This window comes from Rana temporaria, chromosome 2, assembly GCF_905171775.1.
Source record: "Rana temporaria chromosome 2, aRanTem1.1, whole genome shotgun sequence".
NCBI lineage: Eukaryota > Metazoa > Chordata > Amphibia > Anura > Ranidae > Rana > Rana temporaria.
In genome coordinates this window covers 231204424-231225591 of record NC_053490.1, presented here as the reverse complement: position 1 = coordinate 231225591, position 21168 = coordinate 231204424, and the positions used below count along the sequence as shown (strand labels likewise).

Genomic DNA, 21168 nt, shown 5'->3' with positions numbered 1-21168 from the left:
TGGATCCAGCGATGCCACCCCGCTGTGTGATCGAGCGGGTCCTCCTCGCTCGATTCACAGTGTCTGTGTCCCGCCGATCTCCGTTCCCTGCGACGTTACGACGCACGGGAGCGGAGAACGGCGCCAAATTCAAAAAAGTAAACAAACACAATACACACAGTATACTGTAATCTTATAGATTACAGTACTGTATGTAAAAAATACACCCCCCCCTTGTCCCTAGTGGTCTGCCCAGTGCCCTACATGTACTTTTATAAAATAAAAACTATTCTTTCTGCCTGAAAACTGTAGATTGTCCAAAAGTGTCCCTTTATGCCAAAAATGGTTTTAGATCAGCTAGAAAACAGCGATCAAAATTTATGACAAATTAATCGTGAGTTAACTATGACATTAATGCGATTAATCGCGATTAAAAATTTTAATCGTTTGACAGCACTAGTTCACAGGCCTTCCTCTATTCAAATTACAGCTCATCTCCTCATAGAATGTTAAGAGGTTTGTCTGGCAGGAACAATTTTTCATGAATCCATGTTGGTTACTAATAATACTATTTTTATCTTTGATCAGCATTCTCTGCATTAAGGTGAAAAACTGTTCAGCTTCCTCCCTAAATACTTACCCGAGCTTGATCTCGATCCAGCACAATGCCAGAGAGCAGCGGCTCTTTCTTCTCTCTCTCTGCAAGGTACATGGAGGCAGCAGCGGGAGCCATTGGCTGATGCTGCTGTCAATCACATTGTGTTAGGAGGGAGCAGGGGGTGGGGCCAAGCTGTGCTGTGTTTGTCTATGGACACACAGAATATGGCTCGGAATCGAGCGTGCACGAGCGCCCACATAACAAGAGGCTTGAAGGAGTCAGGAGCACTGGCGGGGGGCCCCAGAAGAGGAGGATTGGGGCTGATCTGTGCAAAACCATTGCACAGAGCAGGTAAGTATAACATGTTTGTTAATTTTTAAAAAAATATTTACAATCACTATAAGTTTTTCTTGTCTTTTTTGAACACTGGGCTTTGTCACCTATAAGAGTACATTCCATGTCATATTTTTTAATCTTACTGTCTTGTAAATTGCGCTCTTGCACTTCTTATTACATTCCTTGTAGTTTTGGAATGCCAGTGGTGACCCTTCAGCCTTTTTTCCTAAAGGACCCTTTTTTCCCCTCATGAATATGCCTGTTTGCGATAGTGTTTAGCCACCCAGGTTTAACATTTGTTCTTTTATATGTTTTGCCCATTGGAATGCACTGACATTGTTTAATACATATTTAATGCACTCCCACTTTTCGTCAGTGTTCTTTGTTGCAAGAATTGTATTTTATTTAGTGTCATGTAGTATGAAGCACAGTTTATTAAAGTTGGCTATTTTGAAATGTAGTGTTCTTGTCCTACCCTTCTTGTCTCCTTTTACCTATAATGTATGGCTAACATAATTACTCTGTAATCACTTTTTCCCAAGTTATCCCTTACTTCCGCATCTGCAGTCAGTTCTGTATTGTTTGTAATTGTAGGTTCAGCAGAGCATTATTTCTAGGATCATTATATTCTGATCTCAGGATACCCTTGAACTAGCCATAAACTAGCCATAAAACCATAAAATACCAACACTCATGTATTTTGTATTTGTTTTTGCATAAAAGTAAATATAACACCATTGCGCATAAAGACAAGCACTATTATTTATTGTGTTGGCAGTTTACTAACATGCATCAGCCACAATGTGTATGCAAAATTTTTTATATATACATAAATATTTATTTTTATAATGTATTCAAACAAACATGCATTTTTGTTGATTTATTGGAACAGTGTGCCAAGAAACTGTCTGGGAAGTGTTCAAGATCTTCTGGGACCGACTTCCGGACCAAGCTGAATATCAGCACTGGATGCATTTATGTGAAGAAGGCACCATGCCAGTGTTTGATATAGGGGAGAATTTCAGCAAGTCTGAAGACCATCACAAGTTGGTCAAACAGGTACACTACCATAGTACAGAGGCATTTTTTTTATCAAGTAGTTATAATAATTTCCTCATGCAGCAAGAAGTAGCTTTTATTTACCCTTACCAGGATATTTTTCAGATTTTAGTGCTGTGATAGTTTTACTGGCAATCACTCCGTCATGCAACACTGTACCTAAATGAATGCTATATTGTTTGTTTTTTTGAGGCAGATAGAGCTTTCTTTTGGTGGTATCAAAAGTTTTGAAAGAAAGGTTTTCCCTTACTGTCTGTTAGAAACATATCAAATAAAAATGCTCGGACAGTACAGACACCTCCAAGATGAGGCCTTTTTTTGGAAAGAAGAGACCCTGGAGGTGAACTCATTTTTGTCACAATTTTTTGAATATGAAGGAACATGCTGGTATTGAGGTGGCTAAAACATAGAGTTTGGTAATGGTACATTAGATACAGCACATCATTAATTTACACATAGGAGGAGGAAATGTCATAGACAGATGGAGGAGGAGAAGGGGTTACAGGTCACATACAGTGGGGGAATGAAGATGAATGGTTAATTTGTAAGATAATGGAGGTGACAGTATTAATATACAGGCACTACAGAGACAGAATAGAGCTGAGATGTATGTTGGAATGTGAGAGAAAGGGTTAAAAAAAACCTATTCCACAATAACAGTTATTAACTCCCCCTCTACCTTGAATCTGCTGCTGCCTTATGATTCCTTCAGCCATAAAATTCTCCTTCCTCTCTTTCTTCTGTTGTGATAGAAAGGAGAAGGCTCTCAAATGTAAGCACTGAAAATGTTAACATTTATGGTCACTGTGATTGGCCATCACAGTGATCACAAGGCACAGAGCCCCTTGGATTGGCTCAGTACATTTAGCTTGTGATCTAAACAAAGCGCAGTCACAGGCATTGTGTGTATGGTGTGAGCACCATTTAAAATGGTGCTCCATAAATACATGAAAATCAACTCACTGGTTTAAAACAAGTTAAGATGAGCAGACTTTCACCTTTTGTTTTAAGATAAGTGAATACTCTTTATCAAGTAAATCAAGCCATCTGTTCTGTGTTTGCAGTGCTGCTCAGGACATGGTATTTTTGTACTTTGAGTTAAGACACCCTTGTGCTCATGTAGCCCCAATAAATGTTTTCACCTATATTATCAATTTAAATTAATAGTACTAATTTAGTGCTAATTAGCAGTCTTAACTTCTGTGGATTACAACAACAGCATTGCCAATGCAATAATAATTTTGTAAATGTTTAAATAGTGGGCAATTGTTTTGTTACACTTTTTTTGTTCATGTTGTTAATAAGCCTTGAGTGATTATTATTATTTTCTTGCAGAAACTGGCTCTCACGAAACATGCAGAAAGCACGTAAGTTACAGTTAATAACATTTAAAGAACAAGTAAACTTTTCCCTTAATAAGATTACCACCACTTGAATTTTATCTTAATATTCTATACTGTATATGCTCAGTGGTCCAAGCTCATATAGCCAGATTCAGAGAGAGTTACGCCGGCGTATCAGTAGATACGCCGACGTAACTCGGAATCTGCGCCGTCGTAAGTTTAAGTGTATGCTCAAACTGAGATACACTTAAACCTAGCTAAGATACGACAGCCTGCGCCGTCGTATCTTAGGGTGCAATTTTTACGCTGGCCGCTAGGTGGCGCTTCCGTTGAATTCGGCGTAGAATATGTAAATGCCTAGATACACCGATTCACAAACTCACGTGCGCCCGTCGCAGTAAAGATACGCCGTTTACGTAAGGCGTTTTTCGGTGTAAAGTTATTCCAACAAATAGCTGGCCTAGCCAATGTTAAGTATGGCCGTTGTTCCCACGTCGAAATTTGAAAATTTTACAGCGTTTGCATAAGTCGTCCGTGAATGGGGCTGGATGTAATTTACGTTCACGTCAAAACCAATACGTCCTTGCGGCGTACTTTGGAGCAATGCACACTGGGATATGTACACGGACGGCGCATGCGACGTTTAAAAAATGTCAATCACGTCGGGTCACCAAACATTTACATAAAACACGCCCCCCCATCCTCATTTGAATTAGGCGCGCTTACGCCGGCCCCATTTACGCTACGCCGCCGTAAGTTAGGAGGCAAGTGCTTTGTGAATACAGTACTTGCCTCTCTGACTTAAGACGGCGTATCGTAAATACGATACGCTACGCCGCCTTAAAGATGCGACGCCCTACCTGAATCTAGCTATGAGTCTCCAGTGGAACTTCGTTGGTGATGATCATGATGAATATTGTCCAGCCTGCATATATATTCCAACATTGGGCAAGTATCACTATGGAGATACAAATGTGTGGGGATTAGACATTGTGAAGGGACCAGGGATTATCCTGCAGAACGGGCACAGAATTACATTTACCGATTTGCTGGAAATTGTCAATCTGTTTCAAGCCACTTTATTTTGGTAAACGTACACTTATTTATTAATAATAATTTTTAATTTGCTAAACATTATCCGTTATTTTAACAGCTTCTGATTCAATGTTATTTATTAGTTATATATATTTTTTTATATTTTAAGTTCTTGCACTGACTGGACATGTGGGTAAGTACTTAGCTTATCAATTAACTCAGCTCTGCACTCTTTTTTGTTGTCAGTTTGTCAAGGATGAATATGCATCAGTTATGTTTTTGGTAAATTGGTTAGTTCTCAGAATTTTGAATTGAGGGAGGCAGTTTGACCTTTACTCTGGTTTATGTGGGGTTTGAGTCATATAAGCCATGCATGCATGATGATGTGTACTGCAACACGTTTCCATTGACCAACACTGCACTGGCAAAGATATTGGATTTAGATTTTTGTGTCTCTTGACCTTCTCAGTTATTACATTTAAATTCTTTAACGTTGCTAAAGTACTATCGTGTATTTTAAGAGGGTAGATTTTTGGAGTCAGTACTGATAATGCCATTTTTTTTCATTTCAATCAACTCTGTTGCTGGTCTCAAGAATGTAGAAAAAGTAGAATCTGCAAAAGAAGGTACTCACCTGTCCTACTGTCTGCCATTCCTTTGGTTTCTTGCAAAGAAAATCCTCTTTACTGGCAGGGACTGTCAGATGTCTTTCCCTTCATTGTGCACAGTGGTTCCTCATGCCAGGCCCTGCATCCCTATAGGACACAGTAGTGAGGTAGGGGTCAGCAGTAGAAAGCACAGCTCGCAGCAGGGGAGTAGTAGCTTTGGAGTGAAGATCGGAGGAATGGGCATTGGAACAATTTAGTATAATGCCTCTTCTTTTGTAGGTTTTATATGTGTACATTTCTTTAACTTAGCAACAGAGTCACTTTAAGATTAATATACACACAGTAAGCTTGCTCTATCATATTTCTATTATTGTATTGTATCTGAATTTTACCATAATTCACCTGGGGTTCATCAACAACTACAAACATAAAATATTAGGCACACTTTAATTTATTGTTAGTTATACCTAACAGATAGTCTTGCAATAAGAAAAAAGAAAACAAGTACAACCAGACATGTTTATTATTATACAGGATTTACAGTATGTAGCACAGTGTGTGCAGCGCTTTACAATATAATGGGAGACAGTATAGCAACAATACAATTCAATACAAGAGGGTTAGGAGGGCCCTGCTCCTGTGAGCTTACAATCTAATAGGGAGGGGGCTGGTGAAACAAAAGGTAGTGACTGTGAGGAATGAACTGATGAGGGAAGTCTGCCTGAAGAGATGAGTTTTCAGGGATCACCTAAAAGTAGACAGAGTAGGAGATAACCGGACAGATTGAGGTAGTGATTTCCAGAGGATGGGAGAGGCTTGGAGATGAGCATGATAAGAGGAGACAAGGGAACTAGAGTGCAGAAGGTCATTGGAGGAGTGGAGAGGATGATTTGGATGATATATGGAGACAAGATTGGTGATGTAGCTCAGTGCACAGTTGTAAATGACTTTGTATGTTATTGTTAGTGTTTTGAATTTTATTCATTGGGCAATGGGAAGCCAGTGGAGGAATTGGCAAAGAGGGGTGGCAGACACTAAGCAGTTGGTAAGGTGGATTAGTCTGGCAGCAGCATTCATAATAGACTGAAGAAGGGATAGCTTGCGGAGAGATAAGCCAATGGTTTCAATGGATAGAAAGGAGAATTTTGGAGATGTTACGGGTAGTCTGAAAGATATAGACAGCAATTAAGTTTGGGGCTGAAATTAGTCCAGGATTTCACCTAGCACCCTGGTATATGGGGAGGGACTGATGGTTGTATTATTGATCTTGATGGAAAAGTCATGGTAGGATGAATGGGCTGGAGGAAAAATTATGAGCTCAGTTTTAGAAAGATTGAGTTTGAGGAAGTGGTGTGCCCCCCAAGTATGTTTTTGTATTTGGTTTGTTTTTGTATGTTGAGGAAGTGGTGTGACATCCATGCTGCTATGTCAGATAGTGAGTTAGTAATATGAGAGGAGACTGATGGAGGGAAGTCAGGAGTAGAGAGATTGTATAGAGATGGTACTGGAAGCCATGAGACAGAACCTTGAGGTACCCCTACAGAAAAAGGAAGGAGAGAGGAGGAAACAGAGTTAGGTAACACTGAAGGAGCATTGTGACAGGTAGGAGGAGAACCAGGAGAGAGCGGATTCTTAAATGCCAAGAGAGTGGATATTTTTTTTTAGGAGGGGATGGTCAACAGTATCAAAGGCTGCAGAGAGGTCTAGTAGTATGAGTATAGAGATGAGGTTATTCGTTTTAGCAGTTAATAGATCATTAGTGAGTTTTTATATTAATGTATATTAAGGTCATCACATCCCTACCTACCCAACCTGATACATCCGAAAGAGAGCTTGTTCTGTTACAAAACTGACTTACTGGCTAGATCAGTGTTCAACTCCAGTTCTAGAAGGCACCCCAACTGGTCATGTTTTCAGGATTTCCCTCAGATGAATCACCAGTGCAAAATAATGGAAAGGCTGAAAAAATTACTTGTTGGGGTGCCTTGAGGACTGGAGTTGAGAAACACTGGGCTAGATCACCAGATAAAAATAAAGGAGGGAAAGCCTTAAAACTGTAGTAAGAGCTAGACATTTTTTTACCTTGATGCATTCTCTGCATTAAGATAAAAATGGCCCAGTATTTGCACCCCCCCCCCCGAGTCCTCACTCTATCCAGCACTATGCTATGCCTGTCTGTAGTGGCTCTCCCCTCTCTCTCCTTGCATTCGCAGGGCAGAGGAAGCAGTGGGAACCATTGGCTCCTGCTGCTGTCAATCAAATCCTGTGAAGAGTAAGTAGGGGCAGGGCCAGCCACGCTGTGTGTGTCAATGGTCGCACACAACCTGCCTCAGAAGCGAGACTGCAGGTGAACTACCTTAGGAAGTGGCTTCCTATGGTGGCACAGAAAGAAGAGGAGAAGCTCCAGTGGGAAACCCCAGAAGAGGAGGTTTAGGGTCACTCTGTGCAATAATATTACACAGGGCAGATAAGTATACCATGTTTATTGTTAAAAAATAAATAAATGTAGCCCAACCTTGATGCTATCCCTTTTTAACATTCATTTTCCAAATGACACAATTGCTGTCCTGGCCATGATTTGCTTCCATTGCTCTCCAAAAGACCACCCGCTCCTCATTGTAGTCAGCACAGTATAAAACTTTTTTTGGTTTACGTACAGTATTTGCTTCTCATAGAAAGTAAAGTAAAGAAAAATGTAGGAGTTTTTCAAACTGTGTATGATGTTTTGTCTTTAGACAATTTTTTTTTTAAATGGTCAATTCCCAAACATAAATCTTCTTATGACATGCAGTCATTTTTTCCTTGCATGAAATATGTAATTTAACCCTAAATGCCTCATACATTGTTATTAAATCAGCAAAAAAAAAAAAAAAAATACTGTAGCTATTTTTATTATGTCCAGTTTTTGCCAGCCTTAGTCCAACAGTTTATTTTTAAAAGTAACCTGTGAGATGGCCCTTGTAAAAATATGAATAGATTTTAAAAAAATACAACACAAATAAAATTCTTACATATTGTAAGTTTATCTAATCCATACAAATAAGTAATTTAATTAGTGTAAATGGAAGCAACTGTATTTGCACAAAAATGCAGATGGTTACTTTGTCCGATAATAGTTGCATAAGTAATGGAGTTACCCAGGATCTCTGAAAAATGTTTTTGAAGCAGCTGAAAGGGAGTTTGAACATGAAAACATGAACATGAAAATGTGACGTGTTTTTTTTTTTACAAGATTTAATGAAATGTCTCAGTAGAGTATATTTACAAAAAAAATTCCCACTAGCATGTAAATATGTTGCACATGGTTTTGCTGAGAACAAAGTTGTCCTAAACCCAGTCATCTATACCCTGTCTCCTGCATCCTCCCTATGATGAAGATGAAATATGCTGGGAGAAGATAGTGTTAACCACATTTGGAGCTTGATTCACCACATAGTCTGAATGGCGGTGGCATTAAAGTGGTTAATGTTATTATTTATTACTGATGAATCCCATATCTAAAGCCACTATCTGGAGTAATGCCTGGTACCAGGCCAGGACTGGGACAAAAAATAGGCCCGGGCATTTTAGACTGAGCAGCCCGGGTGGGGGGGGGGGGGGGGGGGGGGCATTGCGGCTGCACTTTGCGGCGGTTAATCATAAGATGTGGGGTTCCAGCACCCTGCACCTCTGGACCCTTTACATTACACAACACCCTGGACCCCTTTACATTACACAGCGCCCTGCACCTCTGGACCCTTTACATTACACAGCACCCTGCACCTCTGGACCCTTTACATTACATAGCACCGCTCCTCTGGACCCTTTTACATTACACAGCACCCTACACCTCTGGGTTCCTTTACATTACACAGCCCCCTGCACCTCTGGGCCCCTTTACATTACATAGCCCACAGTTTGTTACACAGACACCCCCCTAACAGTTCTGGACTCCCTGCATGTTACACAGACCTCCCTACAATGCAGACCCCCTCCCTACAGTGCAGACCCCCCTACAGTACAGACCCCCTCCCTACAGTACAAAGCCCCCACAATACAGACCCCCCCTACAATACAGCCCCCCCCCCTACATTTCAGACTCCCCTTACAATACAAAACCCCCCCCTACATTTCAGACCACCCCTACAATACAGAACCCCCCCCCACAATACAGAAACCCCCCTACAATACAGACCCTCCCTTCAGACCCATAATGTACCTAATATCCGTGCGCGACTGCATGTCGGGTTCCCTCCCCCTGTGTAGACATAAAGGAGGCGACTTCACTCTGCGGCTCCGACTCGCAGCTGAGAGTGCACTGGGGGGCAGTGGTGTATTTAGGTTTTGTGCTGCCCTTGGCCTGACTAAACGTGTGCACCCCCTAATTTAAATATGACCTACCCCTTTCTGTCAATGCCACGCCCCTTCATGTTTAAAACCTGCCATATCACGGTCACCTGTAAATCACACCTCTTCCTCTTAAGGATCCACCTTGATGGCGCTATATAAGTACGTGAAATGAAATAAATGAATAACTAGTACAGTGATAGGGCATATTTTTACCACTGATCACTGTATTACTGTCACTGGTCCCAAAAAAAGTGACAGTGTCTGATGTATCCACCACAATGGCCCAGTCCCACCATGTACATGAAAGAGTAAAGCCCAGGTATCCATAGTGTATTCATATAGTAGGAAGCGCTTGTAGCTTGGGAACAAGCAGTTTTATATGTGAGTAGCAGCTACTTGTAATGGGAGCAAGTGCTTTGTGAATACTGTTCCTGCCTCTCAATGTTACATCGGCGTAGCGCATATGAGATGTGCTACGCCCGCACAAATATACGACGCTCTACGTGAGTCCGGGCCATGGTGTTTTTATCATCAAAGAGATAGGTGACAGGCAGGGACAGAAGCTATCAGACCCAGTAGCAGCTGGTGCTCAAAATTTTTGGAGGGGCGCAAACAAACTGAAAAATACTGAAAAAAAATCATCAATTGCAGCCTCACTGTGCCCATCAAATGCAGCCTCACTGTGCCCATCACATGCAGCCACTGTGCCCATCAAATGCAGCCACTGCGCCCATCAAATGCAGCCACTGCGCCCATCAAATGCAGCCACTGCGCCCATCAAATGAAGCCACTGCACCCATCAAATGAAGCCACTGCACCCATCAAATGCAGCCACTGTACCCATTAAATGCAGCCACTGTGCCCATCAAATGCAGCCACTGCGCCCATCAAATGCAGCCACTGCACCCATCAAATGCAGCCACTGTACCCATCAAATGCAGCCACTGTGCCCGTCAAATGCAGCCACTGTGCCCGTCAAATGCAGCCACTGTGCCCGTCAAATGCAGCCACTGTGCCCATCAAATGCAGCCCCTGTGCCCATCAAATGCAGCCACTGTGCCCATCAAATGCAGCCATTGTGCCCGTCAAATACAGCCACTTGTGCCCCGTCTAATACAGCCACTTGTCCCCATCTAATACAGCCACTTGTGCCCCATTTAATACAGCCATTTGTGCCCAATCAAATGCAGCCACTCCTGCCCATCAAATGCCACCACTTGTACCCCGTCTAATGAAATCACTCATGCCCATCAAATGCTGCCAGCTGTGCCCATCAAATGCTGCTACTGTGGCCCCTGCCTGCCCGGCACTTACTCCATCTCAGGTAGTGGGTGACGGTGTCGAGCTGTGGGACAGCTCCTGTGTCCTCCATTCTTTCCCCTCCTCTGTTGTTCCATTGCATCCAATAGGAGCCAATCAGGTAACGGGTATTAGACCCACGCTACCTGATTGGCGGAGAGGCGGTTCAGTGTTAGAAAAGCAAATATTAATTTGCTTTTCTAACACATCTGGGTGGACTGCAAGAACAATGCTTTGTGCTTGCAGTCCTCCTTTTTGAAGCCTGTTAGAGCCTACGGCTCTAATCAGGTGCTTCAAAAAAACACCCCTGCTGCTGTAATTCAGACGCCCGGCATCGGATAAGAGGCCGGACGCATGAATAGGGGGTGGCAGCGGCAGCCATGGATAGATTCATGCAATGCATGAATCTATCCATTCTACATAGAGGGGGTGGCTGTAGAGAGGGGGCAGTGCCCATGTACCCTTAATGGACGGGACACCTCAGACCCATGTGGCATTTAATTGCAGCTTTTGTCCATGTCTGCACCAACAGGGACATTGCTGGAGCCATGTGTTTGCTGGGGACAGACCTATACAGCATGGATTGGAGCCATAGGAAGTGCTCTTAAAATCCTCCTCAGCTCTGTGCTAGCTACACAGGTCTGACTGACAGGAGGTGGACAGAGACAGGAGCCAACAGCTAGGGTACATCAAGCAGTGGAACTAGCACTTACATTTAGGAGGAGGATGCAATAGTGCTTTGCTTGCTGGACGTGCAGGTCTGCATGTAAGTTCCCCTCACTCTCTCATCCAGTCCACAGAGCCCAGGCAGGAATAATGGTGCAGAGGAAGGTGGGCGGAGTATTAGGCTCTGCCTCCGGCAATTGTGGTGAGTGCGGCCAGCCTGGACAATCACCGCCCAAGTTTTTTACACGGGGTACGGCTGTAAGACACAGCACTGCTGGGGGGGGGGGAGACATGCCATGCCGCCGAGGGCCGTCGCGGGCCACTCGCGGCCCGCGGGCTGCCACGGCCCACCAGGCATATGCCCGGTATGCCCTATGGCCAGTCCGGGCCTGCCTGGTACACACTATCATTTTTTTTTGTTCAAACCAGAGCAGCAGGCTACATGAAAAAAAAAAAAAAAAATTAAGAGCTCAAAAGGAGCTGCTGTACCAACTATTCAATGTTAGTACAACAATCTCCCCACTGAGCTACTGTGTTCTGACAAAGAACACACCGGTCAGTGCCCTCAGCCATTGGTTGAGAGCACTGATTGGAGGCAGATCGACAGACCTTTTTCAGTTATGCCCCTTTGACAGTTATGCCCCTTTGACAGTTATGCCCCTTAGACATTCAGCCAGCTTCTGTCGGACTGGCTGCTGTACACACGGGCCACATGTCAGACGGTTTCTATTGAACCAGCCAATACCGCCCGATATTCGGCCTGTGCATATGGGGCTTAACACTGTAGAATGTTAATTAATCGCTTGCCGACCAGCCGCCATCATTATACTACAGCAGGTCGGCTTGTTTCCCGCTAATTGCCCGCACATCGCCGTAGCTATACAGAGATGCTGATGTGCATGGTTTTGATGGCCACCCGCGATCCCTCCACAGAGAGCCAGAACGGGGATCTGTCAATGTAAACAAACAGATCCCCATTCTGACAGGGAAGTACCTTCAGTCCGTTTTCATCGGTTTTGACCGATTGTGTGTACGCGGCCATAGACATTTTATAAATGTCACTGGTCCCAAGAAAGTGTCCGATCTGTCTGCCCCAATGTCGCAGTTCCGCTAAAAATCTCTGATCACCCCCATTACTAGTAAAAAAAATAATTTATAATAAAAATGCCATAAATATATTCCCTATTTTATAGACGCTATAACTTTTCCCCAAACCAATCAATATACACTTATTGCAATTTTTTTTACCAAAAATATGTAGAATACATATTGGCCTAAAATGATGAAGACATTTTTTGTTTGAATTTTTTTGGGGGATATTTATTATAGCAAAAAGATAAAAATATCGTTTTAAAAAAAAATAAATGTGGCCTTTTTTTGATTATAGCTCAAAAAGGTGATCAAATACCACCACAGGAAAATCTCTATTTGTGGGGAAAAAAGGACATACATTTTTCTTGGGTACAGTGTTGCACGACCGCGCAATTGTCAGTTGAAGCGATGCAGTACTGTATTGCAAAAAATTGCCTGGTCATTAAGGGGGAAAATCTTCCGGAGCTGAAGTGGTTAACATGTATGTAAAGCCAAATCATATTCTTTTAGATATGGAAAGGTTAAAGCTCCTAACAAGTTATGTTTTTTGTCTTTGTCCTGCTTGGGAGGATTCCCTTCTCTTTCTGTTCTAGAGACAGAAAATGAGAGGCATGATCTTCAAAATTTACAGAACTCGCATCTAATGCCGCGTACACACGATCACTTTTCGGCATGAAAAAAACGTTGTTTTTAAAAAATGTCATTTAAAATGATCGTGTGTGGGCTTCACATCATTTTTCGGGTTCTGAAAAACGACAATTTTTTCCCCCGAGCATGCTGCATTTTTTAACAACGTTTTAAACAATGAAGTTTTTCGGGTTGTAAAAAATGATCGTGTGTGGGCTAAAACGACGTTAAAAACCTGCGCATGCTCAGAAGCAAGTTATGAGACAGGAGCGCTCGTTCTGGTAAAACTACCATTCGTAATGGAGTAAGCACATTCATCACGCTGTAACAGGCAGAAAAGCGCGAATCGTCTTTTACTAACACAGAAAATCAGCTAAAGCAGCCCCAAGGGTGGCGTCATCCGCATGGAACTTCCCCTTTATAGTGCCGTCGTACGTGTTGTACGTCACCGCGCTTTGCTAGAGCATTTTTTAAAACGATGGTGTGTGGGCAATGTCGTTTTAATGATGAAGTTGGAAAAACTTCATTTTTTCTACATGCCGAAAAACATTGTTTTTTTTTTCATGCCGAAAAATGATCGTGTGTACGCAGCATTAGAGTTTTAAGAAATGTGTAACATTTGGAGACTTTTCCTTGACCTTTTGCTGTTGTGAAAACTAAAAAAAAATGGATTTTACCAAGACAATTTTAGGGCTAAATCTACCTAGCAGGGGCAAAGTTATGGAAAGGGTTTAGGGGCATCCCCACCGTGCCCCCAAAGAGAATAAATGGACTGACTCAGACAGAAATAAAAACTTGACAAAAATCTGACCTCCTATTACTCTTGATTTTTGAATTGTTTGCATTTAGCAAGAATATAGAATAAATTATTTTGTGCATACCATTATCAGTACAGGTTTGCTGTAAATCTGAATAATATTTGTTGAAGTATGTTGTTTTAACCCAGCATTGCTCGATGTGTGCCCATCTCCTTGTTTGAACGTGAAATAATGATGCTTTGCAGTACACCCTGTTTAAATAGGGATATGAGTTACCAGTAAAAGCAAGCTCTAAACAACATTCTAATTATGCTTCATGAAGCCACATTCAGTTAATCCATGTAAGCAGAAATTAGTCTAATTGACTGAGTAAATATCTTTAGGTTAAATGCTATTTGCTTGTCAAAAAGATGTAATCCCATGCTAAATAACCCACCAGCTGTTGTATAGTATAAATGCTAGGACCCTTTACAATGGTCTACATTGATATAGAAAATCGTAATACACAGATCACTAATGTGGCACCACATTCATAAACTTTAGGCAAAAACAAAAATAGTAGAAACAGGACTTTTAACGTGCCATACTTAACCCCAAGAAAGAGAGTACCCGACTATGCAAAATTCCAGCTTATTCACAGCATAGTTCCTTTAAAAATTCATATATATATATATATATATATATATATATATATATATATATATATATTTCAACACAGTCTGGCCTAATATATTTGTTGAAACCAGCGCCTAATCTCTGCAGTCTGGCCTTATATATTTGTTGCAGACCGAATACTATATACAGTATATATAAATATCTATTAGCTATGGCTCTATGGCTTTTTTACAATTTTAAAGGGAATTATGTTGTGAATAAACTTCTGAACTTTAACTAGTTGAGTACTAACTTCCCTGGAGTTAAGTGTGGCACCTTAAAAGTCTTGCTTTTCCTATTTTTGTACAAAAAAAATCCCTAATGGTCTACATTGTAAAAAGCCTGAACCTTCACAGTACATATTGCCTACATAAGCTGAGTATAGATAATAAATTGTAGCTTGATTGGCCCGTGCTCTCAGAATAATTTGTGTTACACAAAATGTCTTTGTTTTTGCATATCTTCTCCTTACTGTAACTGATATAATTGAGAAAAAAATAAATAAAATCTTTTTAGATGATTAACAAAAAGCTGATGGCACATCAGTAAGCAGGCTCAGTGAGATACAACTGAAAGCAGAGAAGATTTCTCCAAAGTGAGGGGAAATCTCTGCTTTGACAGATGCCATTAGAACAAGTATCCCTGCAACAGCAGACTATTGACCATTCTTCTTATTTCGCTTTCCCGTAATTTCAGCATGTTTATTGTGCACTGCAGCTAGAGCCACCTCAAGAAATCATAGGGCACCATACAACCTTCCTGATAGGGCCCCACACACCCTCATATCCATGTTCTCCTTACAGAGTAAACTGTGGCAGTAAATCCAGTTTGCACTTGCTAGATGGGACAGCTCCACTTTGAGGATTGTCGTACAGGGCAAGCAGCCGCCATTCCCATATTCCATCACCATATTGGTCACCTTTTGGTTACCCTCAAACTGCAAGCTGCCATGCCTCATATTGTAAGGGCCCCACATTGGTGGTCCTGGCAACCACCAAGGGAGTGGACAAGTCTCTGTGTGGGCCACTTTGCTTTTTGATTGGCATGCAGACTCTAGTGAGCTTGTATGAGCTCCACCCACACATCCATTCTCTGTGGTCAATGAACCATGTAAAGGACAATCATGGAGACATGGACTATAGAAGATCAGGCACTTACCTCCTGACCTTATGGGGCCTGAGTCCAGTACGTGAGGACTGCCCATTCCCCCCTATAGGAAGCCATGACTGCACTACACCTTTTTGACTCAGAGTCCTGGAACTCCTGTTCTATTTAATTTGACTAGAGTTCAGCTTTAACCAAGCTTATTCCTACTTAAAGCAACCATACTACACTTACTTATTGTAAAAAAAAAAAAAAGGTGTGGTGCTTTAAATATTTTAGATGTTTGGAAACTTGGAAAATGCAGAACAAATAAAAAGCCTTGATCTTTGTGCTTTCTGCATTGAATAAGGACGTCCCCAATCCTTGTACCTATCCTGTATTGAGGATATATATTTGTTCTGTCTTTTTTGTGCAACATGTAATAAATTAAATATACTACATGTGTATAATAGAGAGAATGCCTAATTTATGATTGTTTTTCAAAGGGCTTGAGTTTAGGCGCTATGCTGATGCTTACATTATTTATTCAGTATATGCAGTATATTTGTTTTAAATTACATTCATGCCAACTGACCTACAAAGTGGACTCATTTTGAAGTTTAATTTAGAGTTTGACTTTTGTTAATTTTTGGTACTTGCCTTTTTTTTTTAAAATATCACTCATTCAGTGGCAGATTAATTTTATTTAATGACAACCAAGTATCTCACTGCATGTAAGTTTTATGCTGGTGATATTTTTACTGCAGCCTAATATTTAAGATGTTAAAAGCTGTTAGAGACTGTTATACATTTAACATCCATGTATTGTTGTTATACTGAATACTCATTGCTACACCTTCAAGTTTAGCCCTCTCTGCTTTATTCTAACCAATGTTCAGCAAAGGTTTTGCTCCATGGGTCCACGGGTGCAGGTAAGCAGGACCTTTAGTTATCAGAAGTAACTATATACAGTCAGATTTTAGAGTGCTTTTAGCAAGAACATTTTGGGTCTCATTCACACAGGCATGCATTTGATGCACTGTTAATGTATATCTGATAGCATAAAACTCTACTCAAATTACAGTACATTACATATTTGTCCCTTCTGTGTTATTAGCATACTGTATTTCTGAAGCTGAAATTCTTCCCAGTGCATCATAAATGTTCCAACCAACAGTGCAAAACCAGTGCATTTGTTTTTGTATGCTTTTCTCATATGTGTGAATGAGCCTCTTGCTTACCATAGACTGTAAATATTGATACCATTACTTTGTACAGTCCTTGGAAATATCTATGCAAAAATCACAATGTGTTAACATAGTTAAGGATTTTCAGGCCAGTGGAGTGCTATGCTGTATAAGGCGCCCATAGACATTAGATGTTGGTTGTTCAATAGCTGTGATTCTGGAATGTTCAGATGATACTTGGACTGTTGCCACTACTGCAGCCTAAACAGCAGGAGGCAACAATGGTTTTCAGACGCTTTAACATTTAGACGCTTTTTTTCATGCTGGAACTCGGTATGCACTTTTACACATATGGGGTGTATGTACTGTATATCATTATGCATTTAGAGTGGTGTTGCCAGCAAAATGTTTGCACTAAAGGATAACTGTACTTTTAAAACACAGTAAAACGTTTAATATATACAGGAGTACCAACTAAATCCAAATATAACCTATTACCTCCGACTTTTCTTTTCTGTTCTTTGAGAGCCCATTCCAGTGTAACAATTCAGTTTGTCTGCAGCATGCACTGTCTCTGCATAAAAGTAAGGCATGTACTACCTACCAGTTTCATTCAATGTCCTAACTGACTGGAACCATAAATGAAGGTGTCCATGCTGTAATGCACTCATTGGCAATCACAAAATACTAGATGTGGGCATGCCAGTCCATTCCTAAGTTATGTGTTATACAAGAGAGTCAAAGGTGCAAGCATAATGCATGTCTAGAGTGAACCCTCAATTCTTTGTTCTCTTCACTCCTGGTATGGAGAATATGTGCTCATAGCTCTCAACTGTCTTTCATTTGGGGGAGACTGTTCCTCTTTTGAGACCAAACCCCCCTTTCTATTGTGCGGCCTCAGATGTCCCTCTTTTTGGTCTGATTTATACATCTCTATACAAAATGTACTATTTTATTACCAAAAGTGTTATTCTGCACTAAACTTTTTTACCCAAACTCTAGTTTACTACATTTGTTATTTTAAAAGGCCAATTTAAAGGAAAAAGAAAAGTAAAAAAAGCACTTGTTTGGTTTAGTCAATAACTTTCTTCATATTACATTCTTGTGCTCCTTACACTGTAGTGGGATATTTACAGGTGCTGCCCATTTTTTGTCATTTGTAATTTCAAGTGATTACATGATTTCATTGCAACAAATAAATATTTGATGGCTTTTGGCAGCAAAGGCTTTGAGAAAAATTTACTAAAGATGTTGAAAATCTTCACAATAAATTGAAGTTAAAACCCCCAAAAACACCCACCTGCAACAAAAAGCCTTGCCGCAAAATAATGTTTCCTGTGGATGGGACAGCAGCTAAACTAGTTAATATAGCCCTCAATAATAGTAATAATATAAATAAGAAGAACAACAAAAAATGTATGTCTCCCTATGAAGTTAGTCAACTTGCCCTATTCTTTCCATACAGCCATGCAGTACCTTATGGCAGCCTGCAGATTTTCCACTCGCCTATTCGCATTTTGCAAGTGGAAAATGAGGACTGGCAAGCATAGGTTGTCTCGGAGGAGAGGGGGGCGAGCACCGCCGGAAGGCGGGGTTGAACGGAAGCCAATCTCCCAGCCAGGGGAAAAGAGGAGAGGAAGAGTCGAGCTGGCCAATCATCAAAGAGCGGGGATTGCCCGCTGTAACAGCTTTCATTTGAATTGCTGGGTTCCCGGCGCCACTCATGTCACACAATCCGAACTCCTTGCCCAGTGCATTTGATAGACAGAACACCGGTCCAATGCTGAAAGGCGCCGGGCGAGGAGGAGGGACTGTGTGATGTGAGCAGTGCCGGGAACAGGTAAAGGCTGTATTGATGGGCACAGGTGAGGCTGTATTGATGAGCACAGGTGAGACTGTACTGACAGTTATAGGTGAGACTGAACTGATGGGCACAGGTGAGGTTGTATTGATGGGCACTGGTGAGGCTGTGCTGAGGGGCACTTATAAAGTTGTTGTTAATATTTATTTTTGTAACTTAAATTTGCATAAAACATTTAAGTGTAATTTCATGGGATCATTTATGAGGGCGTGTTTGGGGGCAGAATTAGGGACCGGGCATGGTTGGGGTTGGGTGGGGCAACTGGTGGCAAGTAACCATCAAGGCCTGGTTAGTAGCTCTGCACTTGAAATTTGGAGCCCTGTGTATATATTTTTTTACTAGTAATGGCAGCGATCAGCAACTCTTAACAGGACTGCAATATTGCAGTGGCCATTCTGACACTAATTGACACTTTTTGGGTCCAGTGACACTAATAGAGTGAACCAGGAAGTGACAGATCACATACTACATACGTGAATCGGTGCAGCAGTACCACCTTGCCACCATATATTTAAGTTATACAGACGGCAAGTGGTTAAAGGCAATAAAAAACAAATAAACAAACAAACATGTCATACTTACCTGCTCTAATCCTCCAGCCAATGAGGAGGGAGAGTCCCCGGAGAGCCGGGGCTGGAACATGATGGAGCTCAGGTAACTATTGGGGCAGGGCTCTGCACAAAGAAGGTTTTTTACCTTTACCCATACCTTAAGCCTTCAGAACCACTTTAACCCCATAGTGTTTATACTTTACTTTGTATACATTCAATTCTCCTATTATTTAGATAAAACATATGACTAATACGTTTAATGTCTTCTGTCCAAACAAGCTTTTAAAAGCTACATAAGAGCCCTTTCACACTGGTACGTTTTTGCCGCGTTTTTGCCGTAAAAATAGCGCTATTAAAACGCTCCAAAAACGCCCCTCTCCATTGAAATGAATTGAAAACGCTGTAAAAACGCGGTTTTACTGCTATTTTAACGCTCCGCTATAGGCGTTTCCAGTGTGAAAGGGGTCTTAATAACCACATTAATAACTAACAAGCATGCACGTTATGTCAGCAACCAGATTTGTTCTCAGTGTCTTATATCTATGGGTTGTCACTTATTAAAGGATGCCATGCAGAGTTGCTCTAGCCCTAGTAAAATTACACTGCTTATCCACATTATTTATCCAGATTCCCTATTTAGTTAAAACAAGCAAATATGATTTACTTTCCTATCTATTTACTAATGCTAGCAACATAATAGGGATTAAAAATAGTCAATATCAATGTTTACTTTAATGTATAGTAAAACCTTGGTTTGAGAGTAACTTGGTTTGAGAGCAACAACAGAATGGGGAAAAGGGGAAGCACTCACATTGCCACATCCGTAAATTTGGAAGACGAAAAAAGAAAAATTACTCGAAAAACGGTAATTAATGTTCGGACTTTGGAGACAAGACAGGAATATCAAAAAATAATAATTTTATTACGTTAATAGAAAATTTACAAAACAGATCAATAAAAACCATACAGGATATAAGGTATGGAAAATATCCTCTGTGCATCGTTGGGCTTCCTCAGGACGAGCAGAAGAAAGTAATAGTAGAAAAAATAATTTCACTATCTTAGAATAGTCCGGATCATATGAATATATGTCGGGAAGATCATAGATAGAGGAGTTCCATATACAGTAGAAAGTGGCCAGAAATATCTCCAAAAACTCCAAAGAAGCTCCCTCTACCCAGAATATCGGTTGTAGCACAGGCTATCCCCCGCGGCACACGGTGTGACACGCTTTGCAGTATTACTCTGGCTGCATTGTCTTTGAGGGTCCCTTAGTACACAAGTATCTTGATCCAGGTTTGGTGTACCTGGTTGTACTACATTGGATTCTTATTTGCCTCCGTTGTTCCCTCCTTGGACTGCCCCGGAATTAATGTTCTTATATCCTTGAGCCAATGGAACTGGCTTGGTTTATTGAATACATGGTGCCCCCCTACAACCGATATTCTGGGTAGAGGGAGCTTCTTTGGAGTTTTTGAAAATATTTCTGCCCACTTTCTACTTCATATCGGACTCCTCTATCTATGATTTTCCCGACATATATTCATATGATCCGGACTATTCTTTTTTTTAATCTTTAATAACATCTTTATTGTTGTTTGCATATCAAAGGTAAAAGAAACAGTACACCATCGTGCATAATAAATACACAACCATACTTTTTTCTCTTTTTCCCCTTTTCTTTTCTTCCCCTTTTCTTTATAACATTGTGAATAAATGAGAAGCCTCTCGGTTCCAAATTGTCTTCCCTCGTTTCCTCCCACCCCCTTACCCACCCCTCTAACCCTCACCCACCCAAACCCCCTCCCTTGCCGCACACCATGAACCAGTTTTTGAAGTTAATATACTTCATTAGTTAAATCTTCCCTAAGAAGGGATGCCCGATAGCGGGTAAGATATGTATTGAATTTGAGGGCCGACTATCATCTTCTTATATAAGACATCCTGTTTCGTCTAGCCAAGGTTTCCACATCCTCACAAACTTTCTATAATTGCCCTGTCTGGTGAGTGTCACTCTCTCGCTCCAAATCATTGAGTTAATGGTTTCAACCCAAGATTTGACAGTGGGTGGCGTCTGGGCCTGCCACCTCCACGCAATTAGCT

General features: G+C 41.2%; 1 protein-coding gene across 1 annotated transcript in view; it reads left to right on the top strand.

Annotated features, from left to right (window-relative positions):
• Nucleotides 1-21168, top strand: part of IMPG2 (interphotoreceptor matrix proteoglycan 2) — a 97969-nt gene that overhangs the window by 44646 nt on the left and 32155 nt on the right. Inside the window, exons 3-5 of the mRNA XM_040336602.1 lie at nucleotides 1806-1972; nucleotides 3308-3339; nucleotides 4520-4543. Of these exons, the coding sequence (XP_040192536.1) occupies nucleotides 1806-1972; nucleotides 3308-3339; nucleotides 4520-4543 (223 nt within the window). The remainder of the gene's footprint in view (nucleotides 1-1805; nucleotides 1973-3307; nucleotides 3340-4519; nucleotides 4544-21168) is intronic.